General features: G+C 39.8%; 1 protein-coding gene across 3 annotated transcripts in view; it reads left to right on the top strand.

Moving 5' to 3' along the window:
- Positions 1-15,009, top strand: part of TSHR (thyroid stimulating hormone receptor) — a 50,609-nt gene extending 35,600 nt beyond the window's left edge. For 2 of the 3 annotated variants that reach the window (XM_074542530.1, XM_074542529.1), the window contains 3 exons: positions 2,629-2,706; positions 11,286-11,474; positions 12,268-15,009. In XM_074542530.1, the coding sequence (XP_074398631.1) occupies positions 2,629-2,706; positions 11,286-11,474; positions 12,268-13,672 (1,672 nt within the window). In that variant the 3' untranslated portion in view covers positions 13,673-15,009. The remainder of the gene's footprint in view (positions 1-2,628; positions 2,707-11,285; positions 11,475-12,267) is intronic. The other variant, XM_074542528.1, reaches the window with a different exon arrangement.
- Positions 15,010-20,390: the final 5,381 nt, after the last annotated feature.

Here is a 20,390-nt window from a genome sequence, read left to right as displayed (position 1 = left end):
TACATAGCACATGAAATTTCCTGTTGGTGTTTTGTGCCCTCAGAAGGTCCTGCTCAGCATCCTGCAGCCATGGAGTTTTCTGGTGTGGTCGAGGTTTAATGCAATATTCTTCCTACTTACCCCTGACCCCCATAGAGACCGTTAGACACAAGTATAGGTGCTTTACTGCTCTGACTGGATTGAAAAACATGAAAAAGGGCCTTCATTTACTTGAGCACTACAAAAACATCAGCATCTCCTACTCCAGATTCTGCAGTACTGCTACAGATTTCCTGTAGTTTGCACTGGGGTATTCGTGTGTATCTGATTGCCATCTACCAACTCTCCAGAATTACAATTATTCTAGTGTCCCCACTGAAGCTAGATATTACACATAACTATGTGATTTCTAAAAATTCTAAGATTTGTTTAGATATGTTATACCACTGTTGTAGTTTTCTCTTCTGCAGGGAATTTAAATTACATTCAGTATCATTTAACTACCAGTAACAGCAGGATTAATGGCACTTTCAGAAGGAACTGACTCTACATGAGCTTTTTTTTGTCAAATTATTATTTACCAAGGTCGTCTTATTTCCATCTAAAAGCAGTACTTATCAAAATAAAAGGGCCTAAGCAACTGAAACCAATTAGCATCAGGAAATTGTACATTCTGATGGGCTTGACTCATTGATGTGAAAACTGGCAGCTAACACTGCAGCCCCTCCTTAGTAACACATGGCTCTGCACTTCCCAAAGTCTCTAACTGTTTCTATTTGTAACTTTGAAGATTTTTATCAGACATATCAGCTATTATATTTCAGGTTTATTAGTCACTATGGTACTCAAACATCAGGGGAAAATATTTCAAAATTGGACAAGTAATTAAGTGGTTGTATAATAGCATCTAGTTTCTAAAGCAGACAGGTTTTATTAGGTTAAGCAGGTTTTTGTGTCCTTCAACACTACAACTTAATGTTGAAATCTTGGATTAAATCTTAACTGTTGCTCTGGTATTAATTTTTGTATTAGTTTTGCAGACAAAATCATAAGGAAATTTGCACACTAAAGGAAATGATCAGAACAATAATGTGCCAATTTAGAGAATACAAAAATCAGTTCTCAGAAAACACAAACACCAGATGATGGTAGAATGCCATGTATTACTAAAGAATTAAAATTTATTTCAAACAACAGCTAAGAAGGTGATGTAAACTATTTTCTTCTGTAAGAAACAAGGTTTATGGCATGAGTAATGTCCAATGAATAGCATGCCAGAAGCATTATTTGGCTCTCTAAGACTTTGTGTTGTGTAACCCAGATGAAGTGCATTTACTTCTCATTTCTTACTATGGTGATCAATATAAACTTATATCCAGTGAATGTTATGAAAATTTTGCCAATGACTTCAACCAGGACAGGATTAGAATATTAACCTAATTTTTTCCACACCACAGCCTGCCAGCTGGGCAAGGGAAGGGATTGTCCTGCTCTGCTCTGGTGCAGCCTCACTGTGAGCAGTTTTGGTCACAATATAAGAAAAGATATTAGAGAGTGTCCAAAGGAGGGCTGGATGGTGAAGGACCTTGAGGCGATGTATGAGGAGCAGCTGAGGTCACTTGGTGTGTTCAGCCTGGAGGAGACCGAGGGGAGACCTCATTGCAGTCACAACTTCCTCGTGAGGGAAAGAGAAAGACACTGAATTCTTCTCTGTGGTACCCAGTGAAAGGACAGGAGGGAATGGCCTGAAGTTTTGTCATACAAGTTTAGGTTGGATATTAGAAAGAGGTACTTCATCCAAGGGTGGCTGGGCACTGGAACAGGCTCCTCAGGGAAGTAGTCACAGCACCAAGCCTCACAAAGTTCCAGAAGTGTTTAGACAACAGGCACATGATGTGACTCTTGGGGCTGTTCTTGGCAGGGCCAGAAGTTGGATTTTGATGATCCTTGTGGGTCCCTTCCAACTCAGAATGTTCTGTGACTCTGAACTTCACAGACATCCTCTGACATCTGTTGTGACCACCTTCCTACTGCACTTTTTATCTTACTAGCTACATCCCAAGCTAACTTGTGAATGTTTATAATGGGGTACCAAACATCCCATTCTTTCCTTATCGTTCTTACAACAAAACTTCAGTCTTAACTTTTGGCCCGTATATAGAAACTTCCACTTGACTATAGAGATTTTAAAGCATTTAAAATTTTATTGACTTCACAACATGGAGGAAATTGTTTTCCTGTTTGCTCATGACATGTTCCATCTGTAATTTCCCATACCCCATTCTGATGAACGAAAACAAAACTATTTGACCTCATCCTCCCACATATGTACTTGGAGATAGTGTATATATGCACGTGCTCTTATGTGTATGACAGTGAGAGAAAAAACTTGGAACAAAGATAATAAATAAATTAGCAAAAATAAAGTATTGGTTGAGGAATTTAACTGCTTTTCAAAATGGAAAACCTGTATTTTATTTCTTGGGTACACAGAAAATGAAGTAACTGATTATGTTTCAGTATGTGGTTGGGAATGGATGGCCTTTATACATATTGCCTTTGTACATCTGTGCAGGCAAGTAAACTAGAGATCTTCAGTAACCTATGGATAACTACTTCCAAATCACTGTATTTTGTTTGTTTCTGCAGCTATCTGCACAAGAACAAATACCTCAAAGTTATCAATGATGATGCATTTCTGGGAGTGTACAGTGGACCAACTCTACTGTAAGTAGGTGAAAATGAACTAGAGAAAGCTTTAAAAATAATACTGTTTTAGCTTACAATTTCTTCACAACCATTAGCATCAGAGCAGCAGGGACAGGAATGGCATGTTTACAAAAATAATACCAGCAAAAAAGCCTGCACTTGAGGGAACTGATTTATGAAATGCTTGCATCCTACATTCCATATACTGTTCCTACCAAATACTCTTATGAAAGATTCTGTATTACATGTTGTCTTATGGCTGTACAATTGTAATACAAAAGAAGGACACTTTTTACAGGTGAGAGCCTGCAGAAGCACAGATTTTTGACTCTTGATTATTGTGGATATTTAAAGCATCAGTGTTGTTGTTGTTGTTGTTGTTGTTGTTGTGCTAGACAGGTGAACAAGTAATAATATGCTGCAAAAGGTTGTGGGTGGTTAATTGTATGCTGTAAGAGCCAGTTAAGCTTCCTGAGCAAAGGCTAGCTTGGAGATGTAACAGTTACACAAAACCTCTTGGTTTAGGGGCTAGAGATGCTTTCCCAGGATGTGCCTATTTAAAAAAAAACTCCTAAAAACTAAATAACTTCCTTTTTACCCTGTTTTCAAGTTAGATATCTCAAATGACTTGAATTTTTTTCTAGTCCTCCATAACTATTGTGCTATCCCAGCTACCACTGATCCTTGATCTCAGGACATGTTTTATACTTGCAGTCTCAACAGCCAGCTATCCATCTCCTCTTAGAATGATACACCTTCATGGCTAATAAGAGTCCTAGCAGTACTTACAACTAAAGAGATGTGGTACTTACTATAGTGTCATTACAGAGAGAGGTATTGCTTCTCAAAGGCAGAGGGCCAGAAATGGCATGTCAGCACAGTAAATCAACAGTGGATTGAAAAACCCAGAGTATTTCACAACATGATACCTTGTTATGTAAGTCCTAAGATAGAGCTCCTAGGATGGCATCACAGTTTAACACTGGCCTGCACCTCAGCTCCACACAGCCATGTATTTGCCCCTGCACCCAATGGGATGAGGGAAACAATTGGAAGGGTAAAAATGAGAAAAATCATGGGTTGAGATAATGTTTTAATAATTAAAAAAGGGATGTTGAAAAAAAAATCAGAGGGTCAAGAAAACAAACCAAACCCAAGAACAACAAGTGATGTAACAAAAACAATTGCTCACCACCAGCCCACTGATTCCCAGCCAGTCCCCTGGCAATGGCAGTCTTGGCAAATGTCCACCCAGTCTGTAGTGCTGAGCATGATTTGGGAAGGTCTAGAATATCTCTTGGTCAGCTGGGGTCAGCTGTCCTGGCTGTCCTCTCCCAAATGCTTGTGCACCCTTAACCTCCTCACTGGTCAGATGGTGGGAAAAACAAAAGTGTGTAAGTACTGCCCAGGGAGAGCTAAAACATCCCTGGATTATCAACACTATTTTCACTTCCAAATCAAAAACATAGCCCCATACAAGCCACTATAAAGAAACTTAACTCTGTGCCAACCAAAACCAGTACAGAATTAACAATTCATGTTATTGGCTTTTAATTATGTTTTATTGTAATTTTAATAGCAGCTTAGGGGCTTGTGTTACCCACAGATAACCAGGAATTATTCTGCATGTGTGATGTGGAAAAGGTTTGCCATAAAATGAGCAACAATTTAAAGTGAAATCCTTCCACCTGGACAGATCTCTTAGCTGATCTTCAGGAACTAGAATTACTTTAACAGGAACAAAAGAGCTTCTGACACTCCCACATATGCATTACCTTAAGAGGGCTGAAGTCAAAATATGAAAACTGAGCGAAAACCTAGTATTTGTGGTTGTGTCATGTCAATGGCCATTAACATCTCCCACAGGCAACAAAAATGTCCTTGCAATTGGTGCCTTAGTACACACCCCACTCTGCCATCATGACCAATGAGTTACTTACAGAGAGACCACAGATTTGTTAACTAGTGAAACAGTCTGAAAAGTCTGACCAATACAGCCCTTCCATATTCCCTTGGGCACTGTAAACAACTTAGCTTGTTATAAGGAAAAGTTTGTTAAGTAATTTTTTTGTTCAGGCACCCTGTTGTTTTACTTCCAAGCTGTTTCTTCTTGAAAATTAACTCTATGGAAAATTATTATGAGAATATTGTTTTTTCTCTGGGACAATGAATGACATTGCTTCTAGTGGCAGCAGTATGCACAAAAAAAAAAAAAAATTCAAAAGGGGAGCATTTATGGAGTTCTAAAGAGAAATTCTGTCTTGCCTCCCTACCAAGCTGGCAGAAGTTATTGTCTAGAGTTCCCTATATGCACTCTTCAGATAGGAATTTATGGTAGTTGGAATGTGTGCCTCAGAGATCATGCTTTTTTTCTGATCAGGATTTCAGCAGCAACAGCAACTTAAAGGCTGAAATACCGACCTTGGATCCACCCTAATGGGGTAATGTTCCATTTTGGCTTTAAAGAAACTTTAATGAGAAAGATTTAACTACAAAGAATTGTGCCTGACTATATGTATGTTGTGTGAGTTTGGCCATGCTCTCAGACCACCTAATTAAACATACTCAAGTAGTGAAAAGCTAGGTAATTTTTTTTTCAAATTTGCAATTTACAACAGCAGAGGAAGCAGGGATTGTGCTCACTGAATAGAGGAAAACAGATGTCAGCAATTCTGGTTCCTTTGTCACTGTTGTATACTCAGATGTATGTGGATGTATACACTGATTGCTCCCTTTAGAAGACTATTTTAAGACAATGATGACATTACATTGCTCTTCACCTCAAAATGAAACCTTGGCAAGGATTCAGCATCTTGGTGGACCCGATTTACTAAATGCAACAAGAGCTGCTGCCGAGAGCAAAAGTTCAACAGAGTACAACAAAAATACAATCAGGCTCATTATTCAATTAGCTTTTGAACAGAGTCCAAATTCAAAATATTACAGTCACTTAAGGTACATGTGAGCAGTTAATTATCTGTAGAATGAAGAATTGCTCTTTAAAGCATCATTTCCCAATCTAGAAATGGTTCCTCGCATGGGACATAAGCAAGTCTTTGAGCAAGAGGAGCACTCTGTATTTTGCTAATCAAACAATGCTTATTTTTAGATTTAAAAAAAATTTTCACTAGAGTTAAAATAGTATGTGTAGTTTAAGTGCATCTATTATATATTTTATGCTTTGCCTATTCCAGTTGTCAGAACTTTGTATATGATTAGGTAAAAAGTCTCAATTGTACTATGATGCATTCAATCTCATTTTCTTAACTACTTGTCTTTTAAATTATTGCTATTACTGGATTTCAAACTACAATTGCATGCTTCCAGCAATGAAAAGGATTATTGATAAAAGCTAATATTACTTAGATCTAGTTCTGAAATAGTGACTTCATAAAACCAACAAAGAACTAGACTTAAATATAATAACCCAGGAAAAAAGAAAAAAAAATCTGAGCAACTGAGTATCTGTTTAACACTTCTATAATATACAGTTGGTTCAGAAAACAACATCTGTGAATTCATAAGCTTTGTTTTATTCCCACATTTATCTGAACCTCTCCAAAGTGTCCTTAACATTCAATATAATCAACAGCCTAGAAATACAAGAAAATATGAGAGGACGAAACAAAACCACTGCCAAGCCAAAGTGTTGAGATTGGTTGAGAGCACTTTGGTTGCTGCTCCCCCTCACAGTGTAGAACTCTACACAAGCACTTGCAGTACCTGAGTGGGCTGCAGAGCATGGCTACTTAAAAGCTCAGGTCTGGTCTGGCTTTAGGCGAGCTGAGAATGTTGCTTGGCTTTTCCATAATCCTGAGCATTTGACACCTCCCACAAGAGTGTGTCTGCCTGGTTTCTGTCTCAACCTTGTGGGCATTCGTCAAAGGCCTTGTAGAAGTCCCAGGAGACTTTGAGCAGATCGTAAGTACAATGCTCAGAGAAGTTTGCAAGGCAGGACTTATTTTTACAAAAGCCCCTTACATGCTGACTTTGCCCAGGTATATCATATTCAGTGTGGCTTCTTTGCTGCCTTTCTGCAGAAGAGCGAAGTTGAAGGTTCCACAACTCTTTTACCAATTCAACTACTTCCTCCTTCAGCTTCATTTCTGGTGAAAACCATCCAGTCCTTGTGACTTGCTATCAATCATTTTATCAGTTTCCTGCCTAGCTTGGTTTATGGCCACTTCAGTTTGAGACAGATCCTCTTGACAAGTCCATCAGACCTCTTGCCCATTCTCTTGTGTTTCTTTAAGGGTGTAAGCTGTAGCTAGGCAGTGCCAGCAAGACACTCCTACATGCAATGTAAGCACTGTTGTGTTTAAACATCATCTTAGTTATCCATATGATTGGATGTTAATGAGACAGGCACAACTGCAGTCAGTTCCCATTTTTCTCAGCAGACCAAAATCAGAAACTTGACTGATCATCCTTGACTGACTGGGACTGATCATACCCGGCTGATCAGGCTTGGTAAGAAGCAACAGCACAAGAGGAAATCACCTCAAGTTGTGCTGGGGGAGGTTTAGATTGGATATTAGAGAAAGATTTTTTACAGAAGGGCTTGTAAAGCATTGGAACAGCGCTAGATTGATGGCTGGACTGATGGTTGGACTGATGATCTTAAAGATCTTTTCCAACCTTAATGATTTTATACACTGGCACAGAAAGATCATTCAGGAAAATGTGTCCTCTCTATGAATGCAGGCACAGATACTATAGTCTAGACAACTCCAACTACTTGGATTCACATGGCTCTGAGGATTAGTAATTATTTATAAATATTTTCGATCTAGTTTGAAGACAGCTGCTATGCTGCTTGAAGTAGATTGTGAATCTGATTAGATCATCATCAAGACTAGATTTGTAAGATTAAAAAAAATCCCTGAGAATCCCACACTTTCCTCTTGGCCAGCTGACACACACACCAAGTGTGGGCCTAGGTAGAATAACTAAAGAATTATCTTCCATTGGGAGACAGATTGTCACCAGACTTGCAGGAAGCTCTTTAATTTGTGATAGCAGTGGTACAGAGAGGTCACAAGGCTTTTTGCTGGCAGACACCACATACCAGCAGTTTAGGGACTTCCCAAACTGGGATTTTGGAAACTTCCAAACTTCTGAGCCATTGTGTTTAATATGGCCTATGGATGGGACAAAGTATCTATTGCTAGCCCTGCACCAGAATTAATCCTAAACCAACCATAACTTCAAGGCATCTCTTCCTGTAACTTTTCCCCAAGGTCCTCAGTACAAAAGAGTGTTTAAAAACAAAACCTACAATACCTGTCTGCTTAAATATACACCCATAGGCATATACACAAAAGAATTCACAGGAAGATAGAACAGAAATGACAGTCTTACAACTAATTCTTCCAAGCCCTTTCTCTTCACTGAACAAATGTTTCTTTCACACTTTTTAACACTCTTGAGTTGCCACAGACTTTGCATGTTCACCTCTGCTCCCTGGGAAATTGCTTCCACAACTGGAGCCCTGCTACTCCCTTCTGTTCACAGCTCTCCAGGAGCTGCAGCTCCATTCCCTGTGCATCCAGAGAAACTCCTCTCAGCAGCTGTTTCCAAACCATGAGCCCTTGTCCCCCAGTGTGTTCTTGCTGACCCAGACAATTCTGATGGGAATGTGAACAAAACCAAACCAAAAAGGTACACTGTTCTTGTTATTTAGCTTTTTGGCCTACATAATGAACCACAGCACTGATTTTCACAATTATGCAGTTGTGTAAAAATAAGAGAAGGCATAATTTTTTAAGTCTCTTGCCTCACATTCTTAAGTGTGTTTGGAACTCCATTCTCTGGAACTCCACTGAGCTCCAAAACTCATGTCACAAGAGTGAATAATCATTACCAATCACCTTCTTCACAAATTGCACGGCACTATAGTCTGCTACTGCTGCTTCCAGATGTAGCTGTCCTCAAGAGAAAAATCCTTGTCTGCACCTTATTACTTCATATATAAACAACTTGAAACTTTTATCATCCTAGTTGCAGCGTTCTATGCTCTTATTATAACTGCATATACCATTTTTAGAATTGCAGATAATATTTAAGTTACAGTCAGACTAGACCTGCAAAGTGAAGTTTCTTGCTCCATCTTCTATTTCTTTCCCAAGAATTCTCAGCATTCCATTTTCCTTCAACATGACTAAAAACACTGATCTGACTTTTGCAGAGGACTCCAAGAACTTTCCAGTGCTAGCTAAATTAAATCCCACTGTCATCCATGTAAGGTTGGAATTGCTTTTTTCCTAAATGTACTTTACATTCATTAATTGTGAAGCATATTATTTTTCTGCTCAGTCACATACTATTGCAGAAGACTTCTGCTTCTTTAGACAATCAGGTTTGGCTTTCATTACCGTGTATTACTTTGTACCAGAAACAAGCTTTGTTGCAGCTCCTATCACTTCCTTCCCAGACTGTTTATGAGTATTTCAGTAGTACCAGAGCCAGCCTCATCTCTGTGGGCCCTGCTGCAGTAACCTGTATATTCAGATACCAGTTAACCTTCCATTCTTCCTCTCACACGAAGTCCTGTCCTCTGTTCTCAGGCTTTTGGCTTTTACCCCACTCTCTTATTTATTTTTCAATGAATCCAGGAGAGACATTCCCCTTGTCACGTAACAGATTAGTTACCTCAACAGCTCTTGATATCTGATTTTGTCAAGGCTTGTCAGAATTCCCAACTCATTGCACAAACAAGATCATCTTTCTCTATAAGCTTGTGCCAGAACATCTTCAAAAAACACTCAAAAGTTTGTGAGTTGTAATTTCCCTTTCAAAGAGTCTTAGCCTCTCCCATCACAGTGTTTAACCTACCTGCAGACAGCTGCCACAGCCATTAGAACTTGATGGAGACCTATGAAGGTTGCTGAAAGCCAGCCTTGTCTTGGTAAGATCTATCCCAAGATCTAATTTACCAAGATGTTTTGCTGCAGAAGAAGGAAAATCATTGCCAGCAGGTCAGGGCAGGTGATCCTGCCCCTCTGCTCAGCCCTGGTGAGGCCACAGCTGGAGTGCTGTGTCCAGCTCTGGCTCCTCAGGCCAAGAGACTTGGAGCTCCTGACACAGGTCCAGTGGAGAGCAACAAAGATGATTAAGGCTCTGGAGCATCTCTCTCACGAGGAAAGGCTGAGGGAGCTGGGCCTGTTCAGCCTTGAGAAGAGACAAATGAGAGGTGACCTCATCATACATCTGAAAAAATTTCTTTGCTGTGAGAGTGCTCAAATGCCATAACACAATGCTAAGGAGGCTGTGGAGTCTCCTGACCTGGGGATGCTGAGAAGTCAATGGGGGACAGCTCAGAGCAACCTGCTCCAGGTGACCCTGGTTTGATCCAGGAGGTCAAATTGGATGATTTGGAAACTCAACTACTCTGTGATCCTTTAGAATGTAAAATGATAGCAGACAATATTCAGACTTTTGTAAGAGCCACTTCAGGCCGTCGGTAGAAATACCTATGAAAAAGGACTCCAGAAGAACAAAAAAGAATTTCATGTCGTTGAAATTAATTAGTTGTGACATATTAAAGAACATATGATAGTAAGGGAGCTTTTAGAAATGAAAAAGTCCTCCTACTAAAAGGAGCAGCATTTTCTAACTCAATTTAAAAACAAATACAAACAAACCAAAAGGAAAAAAGAAACAACAGAGCAAACGCAAATGTTGTAGACATTTAAAAGTCGTTTAAAGCATAAAATTGGTTCCAATTTCCTTTTGGGTTCAAGAAACCAGACAGTGAGCAAGACTTCTAGAGGGATAAGAAAGTGTAGAAAAACTAGATTTATTTATTATGAGAGTGTTCATGACAAAACAATGCTCAAACGATGCTCCCACCCTAGAACTCTTTTTACAGATTTACTTCTTCACAGACTGTAATTCTAAAAACATCTTAACTTCAAGTGTCACTAGAAGAGGTTTTGGGACAAAGCAAAAAACTGAGTAGAAAACACTAGCAGGATGAGGTGAAACTCACCTGGCAGTCAGAAAGGAAAGCCACCTCCCCATCAGAGAGAGATGTGCATCATCTCTCTCATAGTCCACCTCAGCAGACAAGTAGAAAGCAACAAACATAATACTCAGTTTTCTGAGAGATTCAGGATGGACTACAATAGAAGATTTAAATTTCGGTATATAGAGAATATTCTTGTAGGAATTGCAATGTTTTCTAGTAAAGCATGCCAATAGGTTAAAATTAATCTCAGGAAGTCTAAGGGAATATAACTCTTCCAGTGGAAGATGTGATTTCTTTAAAGGATTTTTAAAACTGTGTGGTTGCATATGGATTTGTATCTGGTTGGCTTTAAAGGTGTAATTTTAAAAGTCATTATATTTCTTTATAATACCTATTCTGTGCTAAAAGACACAGAATGTGTCTTATAGACAAGAGCTTTAAAAGACAGTGAAAATCATAGAGAAATGAACAGCCTTCTTGAATTTGAATGGTATCAGAACTTAGCAAGGCAATATAAACCCCCCACCTCCTTAGGATTTGATTTTTACTGTAGAATTCTGTGAAACTCCTGAAGAACAGTAACAATCTGAAAAAAAAAACCTGATCTAGTAATCTTTTTCTTTCTTAGGGACGTCTCCAGAACAGCTGTTGCCAACCTTCCAGCCAAAGGATTGGAAAGCCTGAAAGAACTAATGGCCAAAAATACGTGGACTTTAAAGAAATTACCAGCTGTAAAGGTATTTCTTCAGCTAATGCGAGCTGACCTATCATACCCAAGTCACTGCTGTGCTTTCAAGAGCTGGAAAAAAAAAAGTGGGTGAGTTTCACTAACTGGCATTTATTTTTTAAAATATATCAGTAAAACCAATGTTTATAAAAATACATCTACTGGCACTTTTGTAACAATTTTTTCTAGCTATAGACAATATTCTTTGAAACAGGTTACAATTGCGAAGTGGCAGAACAATTTTTTTTCTAAGTCCTTTTGTAGCAGTTCCTCCTCTGGTTGAGCCCAGAATTAAAGCAAAACAAAAAAGGGTAATGTTCTACAGCAAGTCCTGGGAAAAAAGTGTTGGAGAGGTTATAGCCTCAAGTCTCATGTTCTCTAACTGGAAAGCTGTTAACTACTGAAAAATTTTTGACTGCAAATACTGCTGCAACACACCATTTGGTACAGCATTCCAAATTCCAGCACTGCTAGTTAGCTGTAAAGAAGCTATTGAACAGAAATTAGACTGATGGAAGTTCTGGGAGAAGCAACAGTGAAAAAGAAAGTAATATTGCATGTATTATACAGGAAGTTATAAAGAGTAAATAAATGTCTTCTTACCTCCTAAGACTGTAGATCTCAAAAAAGAAGATGGATTATCTTTTTATTACAAACAAGTAACATTACTGCTGGGGATAAAATTAAAAATACAGTTAAATAAAAATAGCCCAGAAAAGCTATTGTACATTTCATGGTCTGTTAACAACAATATATCCAATCACATTTTCATAGCTGTATTTTCATCCAGGATGATTTGCTTTTGAAGCATTCCCTCTGTTCACAATCTGTGCACCAGTCAGACTGTAAATGCCGGCAGTGATTTCCCCCTCTACTTTTTCAGGATCCTGGAGTACCTGATGTGTAACCAGAGCAGCCACAGCTTTCAGAAGAGATCAGTCAAGACTCTCAGAGACCCATTTTACAAAGATTATGCAGAGGAATACACAGACCACACCAACGCTGTGTATGACACAAACACCAAGTTCACAAATTTTCATGAAAATCCCCATTATTACATTTTTTTGGAGGAGCATGGAGACGGAAATCTTGGCTTTGGCAAAGAGCTCAAGAACCCTCAAATGGAAGATGTGCAGACCTTTGACAGTCATTATGATTATCCTGTCTGTGGAGGCAATGAAGACGTAATATGCACGCCAGAGCCTGATGAGTTTAATCCCTGTGAGGATATAATGGGATATCAATTTCTGAGGATTGTGGTGTGGTTTGTGAACCTGCTTGCCATCCTAGGCAATATTTTTGTCCTTTTCATCCTTCTCACCAGTCATTATAAGCTGACTGTACCTCGCTTTTTGATGTGTAACTTGGCCTTTGCTGACTTTTGCATGGGGCTATACCTCCTCCTGATCGCTTCAGTGGATCTCTACACCAGGTCAGAGTACTACAACCACGCCATAGAGTGGCAGACGGGGCCTGGCTGCAACACAGCTGGGTTCTTCACGGTCTTTGCGAGCGAGCTGTCTGTGTACACCCTGACCGCGATCACCCTGGAGCGCTGGTACGCCATCACCTTCGCCATGCGGCCCGACCGCAAGATCCGCCTGCGGCACGCCGTGCTCATCATGCTGGCAGGGTGGCTCTCCTGCATCCTGCTCGCCCTTCTGCCGCTGCTCGGAGTCAGCAGCTACAGCAAAGTCAGCATCTGCTTGCCCATGGACACGGAAACGCCAGTGGCTGAAGCCTACATTGTGTTTGTTTTAATATGTAATATTATTGCTTTCGTCATCATTTGCGCCTGCTACATAAAAATCTACGTAACTGTGCGAAACCCCCAGTACAAATCGGGGGACAAAGACACCAAAATTGCCAAGAGGATGGCTGTGTTGATTTTCACAGACTTTCTGTGCATGGCTCCCATTTCTTTCCATGCTTTATCTGCCATTATGAACAAACCACTGATAACTGTCTCCAATTCCAAGATTTTGCTGGTACTTTTCTACCCGCTCAATTCTTGTGCCAACCCCTTCCTTTATGCTATTTTCACCAAAGCTTTCCGCAGAGATGTGTTCATCCTGCTAAGCAAGTTTGGCATTTGTGAGCATCAGGCTCAAGTCTACAGAGGTCAGACAGTCTCAGCCAAAAACAGCAGTGGGTCTTATGGGCAGAGAATCAGCCGAGGGATAGGTCAGGCTCTTACAAGCATTCAGGACCCAGTCAATGATTACCTTCCTGCTGTGACAATGCAGAACCAAATTCTCGTAGAAGAATGCAAGCAAACTGAGCTCTAACATCTCAAAGTATCACAGCCAAAACCTGGGCAAGAGGTGATTGTCCATATGTGAATCAAGTGAAGAGATAATATTGTCCATAACCTTTTCCCCTAGGTTATGCTTTGCTATAGCTGAAAGTACCTCTGGAGTGGTCTTCTTTCAGACAAACCACTTATTTGAATCTCTTATCAGTGCAGGGCAAAACATGTGGTCCAGATGATAATTCTAGAAGTAGATGTGAATGCTCTACCCAAATAGGAAATTTTTACATACATATACATATATATATATATATATATACTGAGCAAATATAAAATATCCCCTATCTTAAAAAGAAAAAAAGAAAGAAGCCCAACAGTAAGACTTGGGGGTAACTTACATAACTTATATAACTGGAAAAAACTGGACAAAGCTGGATAATTAAAATCGTGGTTTTTTAAAAAATTAAAGGTTGAAGCTCTTAAACACCTACATGTCAAAAGGTTGGGTTTTTGCTAAGAGCAAATTTCTAAAACTTCCATCAGGCCTAAAATGGAAGAGGTTTCTTCTCGTTCTGTCATCCTGACCTAAAACAAATCTAGTCTTTTGTTTGCTGTTCTTGGTTTAGTTTGGTGTGGTGGGAAAACAAGTTTCTTCTTCATACTGCCTTTATAGTGGTAAAAGGCAAATTTTCCCTGATTTTGCAGCTGCTCATAAGGTGACAGGTAAGAAAAATTAGGGCATTTGTGTCCATTACTATCACTCTCTCACTTTTGGATAAATCTATTTAGGAGCTGGTTTATTTGAATTTGTTTTGAAGACCAGGCTACCCAGTCAAGTTAATGATGGTTGTTTAGGTTTTTTTGCATGGCTGATCCAGTTGTTACCATATTTCAGTGCTGTTTTATCTGAGCATGTTTATTGCCCTGAACACCCTGCTTTCTTACCACTTCTGCTGTCCCTACTTACCTCTCTCTCACAGGGCAGAACTTTCCTTTGAGCCTTTTTTATGTTGAGCCACCTCAAACCTCAACTTAGACCACGGGAGTGGATCACACCTTTAGGTTCCTTCTTGCCATACAGTTTACTGACTTCTAGCTCCTCAGCATGTTTTAAGAACATCTATCTTGTAGTGAGATCTGTTACCTAACCTTGGTAAACTATGAGAATCCCATAGTTATCCTCTGGCTGACCACAGCCTGCTGTAGCTGGGACATGTGCTCTCCACAGTGTGTTAAGGAAATCCATGCTCAGACCCAAGGAACAACCCCCAGACTACAGCATTAAAGCATCCTTCTGCCCTACCTGCTGCTAGATGGGGCCAGACCAAGGGCAAGCTTGGCTGTGCTTGGCTCATTCTTACACCACAAACAAACGAGGCCTGGCCCTCCACGTCCTGCAGACACCAGGACTCAGGGCAGGAGCTGCTCTGCTCCAGCTGCATTGTTAACACCAGAGTGGCCTGAGTGCCTGGCTTTGCTGGCAGGATCACACCTGGTCCCAGCCAGCTCCACAGACTGGCTCTGCTGAACTGCTACCAAGGTTACCATGGATCATTTCACTCAGATATTTGAAAGCCTTGGCATAAGAATGGAAAATACTGTGTGAATATTTGCCTTCAGGTAGGTATTTTTAAATTAATTTTGTAATATCTATGCTGGTTTTCATGGAATTATAGTCTCTGAGGAACTAAATTAAATTGATCAGACAATAGTCAGGGATTATATAATATGGGCTACTGGTATCCAAAAACTAATGGTAAAGCCCTCTGAACTGCTGGCTACTGCAGCTGGAAACTGAGTGATTGCAAATGCCATGTACATACTCTATTTGATTCTATATTTCCAAGTATTTAAAACTCAATTTGATTCTGTATTTCTGATTATAAATGAAGGCTGCTTCAATGAGCAGAAGCAAGGGCCTAGATTAATGAATTCCATGAGATGGTCTAATAGAAAATAAATAATCATTCACTGTCAATGCCATTAAAAAATCTACAATATTGTATTATAGACTAATTTGGCTGTTTATTTGGGGGAGAGGCATATTTCCATTTTATGTTGATTCTCAGCAAACTCTGAAAGCAAAACTGCTGAAATCCATACAAATAATAATTTATTACCTGCTCTTCTGTAATCTGGAGTTGCCCAGTGTTACAACAGAAAGACTTCTAAAGCTTGTTAAGTGTGCAGATCAGCAAAATTCCTTACTCTTGAAACAGCTGCATTTGTAATGCTCAGGCCATGTCCGAGAATCCCATATAAACATGGGAGTTTCCAGATGCAACAGCCTCCCTACCAGGTTCTGCCACCATCCTGATACTGGAACAACCCTTAAAGGGAGAAAGAGTGAGTGAGTGCCTTTATTTAGTACCTCAGCAGCAGCAAAGACAATCAAGCTCTAATGGACATTTATCCTACGGACTTCACAGACACTAGTGTACCAGTGAAAAAGAAAACCCAAGCTTAAATCACACTCTTTTTCAGAAAGAAAGGAAAGACTAAATCAAGTTTATGTTAAAAGTGCTTTTAAAAGTAATATGAATATTTCTTTCACAGAAAGTAGTAGGACTTCAGAAAGATGTGGTATGTTGGACTGGTATAGGTTGTTTGTAAACTAGTGCAGCTATTTGCTGTTACTAATGGATGACAGATACATTTACACATTATTGAACTTTTCTGTCTCTCATTATCGCATATATATTATGCCTGTTAAAAGAATTCTGAGATACTGCCTTTATCAATGAAGTTTGATATTTCCAGTTTATCTTGCATAGTCCTTCTTGTGTTTAACTTGGTAAAAAACATTTTAGAAGCTCTTGGGAAGGTCCAGGCAAATACAATTTAAATAATTTATTTGCCAGACCTTTTCTTGTAAATGTTTGTATCGTATAAGTATTCTCCTCCATTCCTGGTCTGATCAATTCCTTGAGCCATTTTTGGGTTTGTGCACACCTTTATGTAGTACTTGCTACTTTAAATCTGTCTCAGCAAGTTGTATTATTTCTGGCATTTAGTATGTATGTTCTCTAGAATACTTCAGAAATAATGCAAAGCATGGGAATAAAAATGTTTTGTTTGAAATTGGAAGAGGCTCAACAAGTATTTTTTGGGAAATTTTAGATTTTTTTTCCTACAAAAGAAGTTAATACCATTTCTTTTGCTTTTAACTTCATTGTTCTCCTTGGCTGACCTATCCCATGACACACTGTCTGATGCAAGTTTGGGGTGTTTTAGCTCCATCACTAGCTGTGAGAGGGATGTCCTAAATGGCCATCTCAGACAGTGCAGTAGGGATGGAAAGGAACAGCAGTAGTACTGCTCAGCTCAGGGGCTCCACAACCATCATTCAGTACATCCAAGATAATCGGAAAGAAACAAAAGCTGTGAAGTTGAGATGGGGCCTTAGTTATGAACACCCAGAACTTTCTCTGAGCAATTCAATGGCTTTAGGTGACCTTTTGTAGTCTCCTCTCTCTCCAACAGAGAGATGTGAGATTTTTATGGAGTAAGTATTGGTTCTAGATGACGTCATCTGCAACAGGTCAGCTATAATCAAAATAAAGCACACCCTGCCTTGCTGTTGGTGTCTGGATTCTGAAAACAGCACAAGCAACCAAAGATAAATTTCACATCACTAGCATAGCATTTTGGTCTATTAACACAAATGCCCTGTTGCTTCCTTTCTTGTGGGATAAATAAAGTATTCATGCTCACATTACAGGAAAATCTGTACTAAAAAAAGAGAGCTTCTCATTAAAAAGAGAAGCTTGGTTTGAGTAGAAGCCCTATGCTTATGTGTTAATATGAACCAAACTCTCCCTCCCAGGCTGTTTGGGAAGGCTGATGAGTAATAGCAGCATAATCTGCATTGTTTTTCTAACAGATGCCAGGCGTCTGCACTCTAAAACCACTTGGTAATCAAATGGTTTTTGGGTTGCTGTTAAAATTGGACAGTGAGGCACAAAATTAGTTGGATATTATGCCTTTCCCTTAGACACCCTCCTCCTCCTTTGTAGGGATTCTGAAAACATGGCATTACACTGCACTTACACGTAGGCTTTGTGGACTAAGGCAGGGGATGCTGAAGGGCCCTCATCATGCCCTGGAACAGAAAATGGTTAAGAGGTCTTAGTGACGCACACTGGGAGATTCTGACAACATCATCAACCTGGAATTCAACACTTCTCCATAAAGCTGGAATACTTTTCATCTGTTTAGTCTCTTCCATCTGACTGGAAATCATGCTGTGAAAGTAAACAAATGCTCTATGAGGTCAATACACAGAGTATTTATCAGAACCCATCAGCTCTTAACTTCCTATTCCCATTCCACACCTGACCCCCTTGTGCCCTCATATACACACATTGGTTTGAATTACCTCATTATCCCAAATTTCTAGGTTCTCAGACATGATACTAATCCTGTGTAGTTTTGTAACTGCCTGGCCTCTTTCCACCCTGAATAAATTGGGTAACGCTTCCAAAACATGGAAAAGTGAACTGCATGCACTGGACTTGGATCTCATTGGGGCCATCATGAACTTACTCCTTCAAAGGGTTTAACTTCCATGGGATTAATATAATCAACTTGAATCTTATTGATGCCGAATTTTGCCCCAAAAGGCGAGAATAACTGCCTAAGAGACTCAAGTAAGTCAACATAGACAGGAGGTATTTTATTACGACGCGTCGGAGAAATCACAAAAGGGATTTCTAGCTATCTCATAACAGAAGCAAGCTTTTATACAGTCTTGGGTGCAGGGTTACATCATATTCATAAGAGGCGTGGTGTGGGCGGAGACATCTATTTTGAGGATTATTCATGGTGGTCCTTCGATGCCTTCCTCATGGGCGCGGGTCTTCTGATGAGTCTTCCTCTTTAAACTTTTGAACTCTTATCCTAATATGGTCAATTCCCGGTGTACTTGGCTTGGTTCCCATGGCTTGGCACGGCTCTTAGGGTCAGCTTGACACTGGCACAGCTCTTAGGGTCAGTTTGACACTGGCACGGCTCTTAGGGTCAGTTTGACATTATTAGCTCTGATCATGCTTAGCTCGACAATTCCCTTATCCCTATCTCTCTTTATTGTTTGCCCTGCTTACCAAACTTCAAACAGAAGGATCCACCAGGATTGCTTCTGGATTAATGAATAACCTATCATACAGCATTATCAATAATTCCAGGATTGCTTCCGGATTAATGAATAACCTACCATACAGCATCATAAGCAATTCCTGAGTGTGGATGGGGGTGAATCCCCTTGTATCTAACATGAGACCACCCGCCGGTGATATGGGATATGGCTCTAGTGTTAGGGGTCGTGTGAGTAGCTAATGGGATGGGAATGGGATAGGACTGCTCAGGGTTGATTCTCAGTCTGTGGCTCTGCCTAAGCATTTTGATAACAAAGTTATGTTCTTGTGCAGTAGTAAAATGCTGATCGGATGGGCAGTTTGGGGCTTCATTTCCCCCCTTTTCTTATAACATACGAATTCTTTCGTCTAATTCTATTCCTGTAGGGCGCTGATACGCTCGTACCATAGCCCAAACTATTTGAGTTCTTTTCATTATAATCCTTAGTCTCCACCACATGCAAATATTTGTAAAAGTTAACAGTAGCAGAGCGACAATTACTATTAGCGTTGGGTGCACCAGGTAGTTGAAGACCTGTGTAGCTGTTGGGGAGTGTCCTGTAAAAATATCCCACCAATGATGCTGACCTACTTGTTCTACTTTGGTCAGGACATCCTTTATTTTCTCTGAATTATGTTCCACCTGCCATATCATTCGTTTAGTCGTTTGATTCACCTTTTGCACCAATTCCTTCAATTTAGGATGTGCGAGCATTGCTTTAAGAATTTCAACGTCCATCCCTATTTGTAATTTCGGTATCTCTTGATATAGGTTAAAATCTGCATTAATTAGCTGTTGGGTAGTTATTGGGACAGTATAATAAAAATCACAACCTATTATCTTGGTAAAGTTGCATACACAAAAGCTAGTATTGTTAGTCTCTTCTTGGCAACCATCTATAATGACGTTGTCACAAGCTGTCCTCACGCAAGCACACCCATTCCCTATATAGTAGACTTGTGACTGTGTTCTATTATGCGGAAGCATTTCAAAGGTGCATACACTATCCTCGACATCTAAGCATAAATCTTCTGCTTCTACCACGGTGTTTTCGCAAACATAGCCTAACTGTCCCCTAGGAATACATGCTTCTGTGCTAATCGATTGCCACCTCTTTTTGGTATAATCATAACTAGCCCAGACATTATGGTCTATTGGCTTGACAATGACACCCTGATGTATTGTCCCTAGAGTGAGGATGGGAAAGATAGCTCTTTCCTCTGCCGCACTAATGGTGAGGACATAGGCTTCAATGTGTTCTTGTTGGGGTTCATAAGTGAAATTTACTAATTGCCACCAGGCTTGGTGGTCTTTCTCGAATTGTGTGGTGTGATTGTCCTTTAATATTGTTTCCCTTATTTCTTGAGGTAATATACCTGACGTTCCTTCTCTTATTATTATTCCTGCTGCTACTGATTGTACCCATTGTTGTGTCTGAGGACATTGGATAGCGAGAGCAATATCTTTGCTAAATTCCCCTGTATAATCAACAAGCTTCACAAAATCCTCTGCAGTATGGTTTGCTACCATGGTTAGCAATTTTACTACTAGCGATTGTGTTTCTGCTAATGTAAGCATGGATGAACTGAGGGGCATCTTAAGCTTTCCCAGGTTCGTCGTGA

This window comes from Zonotrichia albicollis, chromosome 6, assembly GCF_047830755.1.
Source record: "Zonotrichia albicollis isolate bZonAlb1 chromosome 6, bZonAlb1.hap1, whole genome shotgun sequence".
NCBI classification, from domain to species: domain Eukaryota; kingdom Metazoa; phylum Chordata; class Aves; order Passeriformes; family Passerellidae; genus Zonotrichia; species Zonotrichia albicollis.
This window is presented reverse-complemented; position numbering and strand designations above follow the sequence as displayed.